General features: G+C 33.7%; 1 protein-coding gene across 1 annotated transcript; it reads left to right on the top strand.

Annotated features, from left to right (window-relative positions):
- Nucleotides 1–6118, top strand: Lamtor4 (Late endosomal/lysosomal adaptor, MAPK and MTOR activator 4). The gene is made up of 3 exons (XM_071590959.1): nt 1–236; nt 5721–5841; nt 5922–6118. Exons 1-3 carry the CDS (start codon nt 165–167, stop codon nt 6029–6031), a joined length of 303 nt encoding a protein of 100 aa, XP_071447060.1. The 5' UTR covers nt 1–164; the 3' UTR covers nt 6032–6118.
- Nucleotides 6119–7619: the final 1501 nt, after the last annotated feature.

Here is a 7619-nt window from a genome sequence, read left to right as displayed (position 1 = left end):
TGGGAGTACGCCATGTTATTAGGCTGTGGTTCTGGATCACGTTGGTTGTGAGGTCACAATTGTCATGTGAGGCTTAACCTCTTGGCGTGGTAACTTGGCATCTGGTCCGTATAATTTGGTGAAGGCTCGAGTTTTTCAAGATTGAAAGGAAGACATCATAAAAAATGCTGAGCTTAGAACGTATACCTGACCAAGTTGGCTACCTTGTATTAACTGATGACGGTGCTGTTGTAGCAGTGAGTATAAAGCAATTTGTACTTGGCGGAGGCTTTTCCAGGATTTTGTTTTGGGGGTCTCATTCATCAGTTATAAGCGAAAGTCATCGAGCGTTAAGCTATTGTAATTACGTTAGCATTATTCCTTATACTTGCGCTAAGCTTAATGTACACAAACATGTTTTATAACAAACGTGAAAAATATTTGGACTCCTGAAAACTTCTGCTTCCTGTGTCCATATTATTTTTCTGAGAACTTACCACCTGGTCGCTTTCTGTCAACGCCCCTCCCAATATTACTCTTGAAAGTAATATTTCAAATGTTAAATAATGTTTCCACAGTGGTGTTATTATGGTGGGTAAACATTTTCATCGGTCTGTCCAGGGATGATCGATGTCTTTTAAGACGCAACTTGAGGATCCGCAATAGGAATAAAGACGACTTAACCTTAACGGGTAGATATAGTTAGTCGTGCAGTGCTGTCCTGGTTATGTGGCATTAATACTGGCGCTAATAATCATACACTTATTGTATTGTTACTTTTACACAACAAATCAAAGGGAGATATGATGGGAGAAATGAATTTTTATGGGATATATGGTTAATTCGTTGCACGTATTCGAATAAAGTGAAAGCGGTCTCAAAAGGTGGAATAAAAAGTGCGTATTACACCTTATTATTTACACCATGGTGCTTGGCGTAACTTTGTATAACTCTATCCTGATGCGTTGAAAAGAGAAAACTCTGCTATTCCGCACAAATGTAAATTACTGCGACTGATTTTGATACAGTGCATCATCATCTGGGAAGTTGATGACACACTCCATCGAAAGTGGTCGTAGTGAGTTTTTATTTGAGTGCAATAGCAGTGTTTTTCTTTCCTACACATTATTACTTATTATTCTTACTTACTTATTATCTTACTTATTATTCAAGTGAGCATGTTTGGCTTATAGTTATTACTGTAGTGAAAAGAGGCGTGCGTGCAGAGCAACTGCATTTCAAACCATTGAAAGAGCTTTGGTTGAGGTGATTTGCTATCTATGGATGGCAACTCGTCATTATTTCTAACAGAAAAGAAACCTGTTAATGTACACACTGACAACATCTACGAGAGACAATTCATAGTGGCCAAGAATGATCATTGGACCATTGTTGGTGATACAGTCGAACTTAAAACCCTTAAATTTCATTATAGAAACTGGAGTAGGTCAGCCAATATGTACATGAATACATACCCCTTGAGGCCCATCAAAAGGGAATATGCTCTGGCTATTTTATGATGATTGAACTATATAAACAACCAATGGACAAAGCTATGAGGTCCATTAAGTTTCACTGCATAGTCCGGTTATAAGTGATTGCGATAAATGATATTTTGTGTACAAAATGCCACTGCTGAGGCTCCAATCGTTAAAGGGACAGCATTGTTATGAAATTGGAACATCTTTGTCATATTTAAATTTCTTTCATTAATAATAAGGTAATGCAAAGGCTGAGTTTCTCCTAACCCTTCCTCCAATCCTTGAGTATCCTACACCTACCAAATTATCCAACTATCCCTAATGGCACGTATGAGTTCAGTTGTTGGTTACCACCTACCCCCTGATAACTATAACTTAAAATCACTGGAACTTTACCTCTGCGGAAGCATAGTCTTGGAATTCAGCCTATGGGTGAGAAGAACCTCACCCAGGGTACTAAATCAGTATCCAGATCCGTGAGACAATAATAAAATATTTCTGTAAAGTTATCATTAGGTAATGAGTATTGAATTCACAGGCTCCTCAGTGCACCTATTCTGCAGGTTTAAGAGTACATTTGTTAAAGGAAAGAGAAAAAATATGTCATGAGCAGCAAGTGGGTCCCGCTTACAAGTGACTATCTCCTGGGTTCAAACCATGAGCTAGAAACCACATCTTTGTTTTCATCATAGCTTATTAAGGTCCATGTTTTGCTTGTCCTTTAGTAACCCTGGCGTTTAATGATTTCTTGTGATTCAAGACCACTTTTGCATGATAAATGGTGACATAACTCAGGATTTTTTTCTGAAAAAAATTTTGTTAGCATCTAATTATGAACTTGACAATAGGATTCTTAGATACAATCTTGGAGACTGACTTGGCATGCTATTTTGACTCCACCATGACCTTTCGAACAAATGTACAATGACGATCTAATCATCTGCCAGTGTGAACCCCAAGAGTGAATCAAGACCAATTTCTAATGATAATATCCATTTCCATGTGATAAATCTCCAAATATAAAAATCATGAATCATTGTTATGAAAGCATGAGGTCTTTAAATTCCATAGCAATTAAATGGGATGTTTAAACTAATGTAAGAAAGTTATTATTAGAATTTAAATGTGAATTCACAATGTTTTGAAATTACAAAACAAAAAGTGGTTTGCTGATACTTCGAAAGTTTTTAAAAATTCGACTCAGCAAAACCAAAAAAATATCGAATCAAATTCTTTCAGAAGAAACACATCTCGTTACAATTAATACTCTTTGCAGCTGATGAAGTTCTATGCTGCACTGGAGTAGGAGCTTGCTTCTTCACCATGGCCTACTGTGTTGTGGATGTTAGTTCTTTTCTTAAACTTCTTGAGCCACGCATTGCTTCTCATAAATACGTATTTGGACATTGATGATCTTGGTATCTTCTTAACGAGGATGGCAAAAATCATGTGTTTTTCCTCACAAATGATATTCTCATTAATAGTTTAGCATTGTAATTACTTTTTGTTTATCCATATGAGAAGTAATCTTTCAACATAGTTGAGAAGACAACCATTAAATAGAAATTCTTGTTAACCTGTTTGAAGCATTTATCTCTTTAATCTTGTTCTTGAAGAAAATGCAAATTGTTGATCTCGAACAATTGTGTGCGCGAGCTAATACAGACACACTTTTTTACCGCTTCTTAATGATTTTACTTTTCATTTCTACTGTTATTTTTTATTTATTATGGCTCTCTTTTTTTGTAGATTTTTCTTTGGGTACATTTTTAAAGCTATGCACAACATATTTTTGAGATTTGAAAAAAATGACCAATTATGTCTTAAAACAAGTTTGGAAAAATGTGTGAACAATAGTGACACTAAGATGTTAAGGGAATGAGTGCTGAAAACAAACTGAAGCAAGGTTCCCTTGTATTAAATTTACTGTATAAGATTGAGTAAACTTTGATATGTATGTAGGCAGGGACCAAATTTCAAATGCTAAGCATGAAGAACATTGGGATATGTGCAAATACTATTATTGCAAATGATGATTGAAAGTCCTGTGGGTAAAAAGCCTTTTTCGTGCAAATATTTTCATTACTTATTTACTGGGTTTTTCTTTCTCAAAGTGCTCTGATCTTAGGGGGTAGGGAGATACTGCATACAATAAGGGATAATAGAATTCCAAACCATCTTCCCATTATGTTATTGAATTAAATCCGTTTGATGTAAGGGTTTAGTTGTGGACTACCATGGTGAATAAGCATTGATTCTTTTGACTGATGGGTTGATGATTAGATAGTCAGTGTGTTCTATGGTAAATGTATCATACATTTTAGCCCAGTGCACTAGTATCACAATTTCCTTTGGCAGAAATAAAAATTATATTCCCTGCTCATCCATCAGTGATAGCATTATATGATTGCTGTGTGTAATTGATAGAACATGAAGATTTGTCCTGGCATAAAATTGGGTTAGAAGGTAAAAAATTGTCTATTCATATTGTTTTTGTGTCATGCTTCCATGAGTGTTTTTATAAGTCCAGGAAAGCACTCACTCCAAGTTGCATTACAGCACAGTTCAATATTGTGTGTCTAGTTACAGAAATCCTCAGTCAGTATAGGGAAGCCAGTCTAAGTAAGTGATAAAGTTTTCCTGTATGAAATTTGCTTTGTATAGTATGGGCTATTTGAAAGAGAAATGCAAATTATGCTCTCCTGTATAGGTGATTTCTCTCAAAGTGATCCTTGTATAAAATACCTGATGTGCAATTTAGGGCTATGCATAAAATATTTTGCACATTTTCAAACAGTAATTTTTTTTGATATTGTTTGTAGTTGTTTCCTTTCTTTTTTTATTTGGCTATTCCTTTGCTAACTTAAAATCATTGCTTAATATACAAAATGAACAAAGGTATAACTTTTGTTTACAATAGTAAGCTAAGAGAAATGATAATGTAGTTTTTTGCAATATAACAGTACTTACATGGTTTTGCCATTTCAATGATATCTGCAAAAAATCATAGAGAACACTTCAACATTTTGCACTGGAATCTTTGCAGCTTCAACCTCTGTTGTCCACTCTGAATTTAATTTTTAAATGTCTGAATTGAAGGATAAAAACTGCTTACTGAAAAAAATTCAGTATCTAGCAAGTGAAAATGTTTATTTGAAAACTTAAGACTTCTAGATTGAATATCAAGCCACACATTTACACTAAACTCTGCAATTTTCAACTCGTTGACATTTTCTAAAGTGTTTTCCTTCATGAAATCGTTTTCGATTGTTTTCATAGGTTTCAAAAATGTAAATTGCCGCTCTTCTTCTGGATATAATTCTGTTTGATTGAACCACTTAATTTGTATGTTCTTTTCAAGGTGAGATATAACGATGTGTAGGTTTTCATTCAAATGTGAGTCTGCAGATTTTGGTCAGCCTCTTACAGTTGTACCCCCTAATCTCAAGTGCTCCTAAAGTTCTGCTGCCAAATCCATAATAAAGTTGATGTGGGAATTATGCATTTCAACTTATGTTTTCTTGCACTCCTGTGACAAAATTGATGATTCAGTACACCAACTTCTAGACCACAGAAAAAAGCCATTTAAACGTCTACTTCGTAAAACAATGGGTTCGTATGTAATGATCACAGTAGCCTATACTCATTGCATCAAAACCCAGTGGCTCAAATATAGAATCTTATTGGGAAATCTTCATGCCTTTAAAGGTCCAATGTGTTGTAGTATTCATAAAAGCAGCACTCACACAAATATATTGGAGGAAAAAGTTTACACTTGAATTTATTTTTGAAACAAATGCATAAGTACTTTTAAGATATTAGTAAGGGCTTCATCCATGATAAATTAAGTTAAGGAAAGTCTTAGCACAGTAGTCTTCATTTCCAATGGATAAACGAATGCCTAGAATGATGCTTGAAGATTAATCCTTGATTCCTTCCCTTTTTCTACTGGTTAATATTTATACATGACAATCGCCTTGGCAAGAATCTCTGCAGCTCTCACTGCTGCTCCTGTGCTATTATTTTAGCTTGCGGGACTTTTAATTGTTTACTGGTTAAATATTTGTGCTCTTATGATATTTCTGTGGGACAAACCTTTTTTAGCTAATGTTACATATGGTAAAATGTGTCCTATATGGAGAGAGATTTCTTGTAGTTTTAGAAAATTGACATCTTGCAGATAATTGTTGCTGTATATAATAAGAGTTAATTGTAATGGCTTCAATTACTGATATTTCCATGTTTTTTCATCTATTAAAGTCTGGAGGTGAATTAGAGAATGATGAACATATGGCAAATATAGTAACTGGTCTTGTTACCATTACTGATAAAGTAGATCCTGTGGCTTTCTCTGCAGAAGAAGGCTTCAAGAAAATATCAGGTACAAACGGGAGGGATCATAGTGTTTTTTGAGGAAACTGATTTGATTTATAATCTTATTTCTGTGCTTTCCTCTTTCAGTGAATTTTGAAAAACATTCCTATGTCATATGCATGTCCAACAAGAAGATTCATGTTGTTAAAAGGAAAATCATTCAGGAGGTTGCCAGTGAGAATAATGAACAGTTATGACTGAAATGTGGTTTTTTGTATATTCACCTATTAAGTGTGTATAATATAAGGTGAAAATTAAGAATATATCTGGTGTTCTGAAAGTTATTAATTTTTCATGTTCCTTTTGCCTCATATGCCTCATAAATGAGAATTAAACCAACATATTGTTGATTTGTATTGTCTGGCAAGAATGAAGATGGTTGACACTTGGCTGTGTGGTTCCCTGAAGAAAGGTTAGTGGCCTTCAGAAGCTTTATCATGGCATCCAATGTGGAATTTCTTTTTCAAAAAGTGAAAATTCAAAATGATGTAAGGAATGAAGAGGAGGCCAATCCTTATGAACATTTCTCTCTGTAGAATATGATGTCTGACAATTGTGATTGCTGTTTGGTAGTTTTATTTATATTCTCTTTTTGTAGTTTTCTGGGACATCTCTCATTGAAATTTAAGTAATTGCATGCTTAAAAACGTAAAGGTAAATAATAAATTTGATGTCAGTAGTATTTTACTTGCAGTGATTAAACTTATTTTAAACTTATGGTGGGCTTACGATGGTGGCAGCTGAGACATTTTCCCAGTTCATGTGCTAACATGATAGCCAATATATTGTGCATATGAAATGGATTTGAATGAAATATCAGTTAAGACTCTCTTAAGTCATAGTAACCCTTGATTAATGCTATTTTCTTCATGCTCGTGTATGATTTTAAAGTAATTTTATTCTATTTCTTAAAATTTCAAGATATTAAATTTCCCAAAAAAATATGACTGACATAAAGGAAAATGTTGGATAACATAGCATTCATGTCTGAATAATGAGATTATGATCCCAAATTGAATGACGGATGTTGTAAAACATGTATACATTATTTTGTGAAAATATATTTTAGAGTTTGGTGGTAATGCCTTAGTTCAGCAGTGTTTTCAGCAAATATCTTTCAAATGTTATTGGTGCATGAAATTTTGTTTTAAAACATTGGAAGTTAATGGAAGGATACAATTGGAGGTATGCTCTTAGAATTGACCACAAACATTTATGAAGCCTTCCAATCATCCAACTAAGATAAGCATTTCTATTTTTGGCTCAATTGGAATTTAATGATGCCAGAATATGGATATTTCCTGACTGTGTGTGATAGAGTAACTTGTCTTTTGCTTATTAAAATTAATTTGCAACCATGTGGTCAATACTTTCATGGGTAAGTTTGTTTTTATCATTAAGAAATATGGGTTTTAAGATTAAGGGATAATCGTTGCTAAATTAAGAATAAATATATCAAGTATTAAAAACTATATGGCTTAAGAGAAAATAAAATATTTCTTTGGCCTACGAGATGTCATATATTCATGCAAAAACACTTATTTTGAAAAAATAATGAAACTTAAAATTACTTAAAAAATAACATGAAAATATTCATGAAAATGAAAATAATTTACTGTCCTGCCACAATTATGTCCATGAGTACTACTATTTTCAGGCTTTATTGTAAGTTTGACTGAAGTTGAAGCGTCTATTTTTTCTGAGTTACCACCCTTTGTAACATTAAAATTATAACTGAACCACTTGACCAGGGAGCCCATATTACAAGAATTTGGAGGCAGTTGA

The sequence above is a fragment of the Hetaerina americana genome, unplaced genomic scaffold (genome assembly GCF_022747635.1).
Source record: "Hetaerina americana unplaced genomic scaffold, ioHetAmer1.1.p SCAF_1, whole genome shotgun sequence".
NCBI lineage: Eukaryota > Metazoa > Arthropoda > Insecta > Odonata > Calopterygidae > Hetaerina > Hetaerina americana.
This window is presented reverse-complemented; position numbering and strand designations above follow the sequence as displayed.

What these genes read in the sequence shown, in the direction of transcription:
- Lamtor4 (XM_071590959.1), top strand. Translation starts at nt 165, where the DNA reads ATGCTGAGCTTAGAACGTATACCTGACCAAGTTGGCTACCTTGTATTA. An exon ending in ATGACGGTGCTGTTGTAGCA is followed by an intron (nt 237 to 5,720) that starts GTGAGTATAAAG and finishes CATCTATTAAAG; the next exon opens with TCTGGAGGTGAATTAGAGAA. An exon ending in AGGCTTCAAGAAAATATCAG is followed by an intron (nt 5,842 to 5,921) that starts GTACAAACGGGA and finishes TTCCTCTTTCAG; the next exon opens with TGAATTTTGAAAAACATTCC.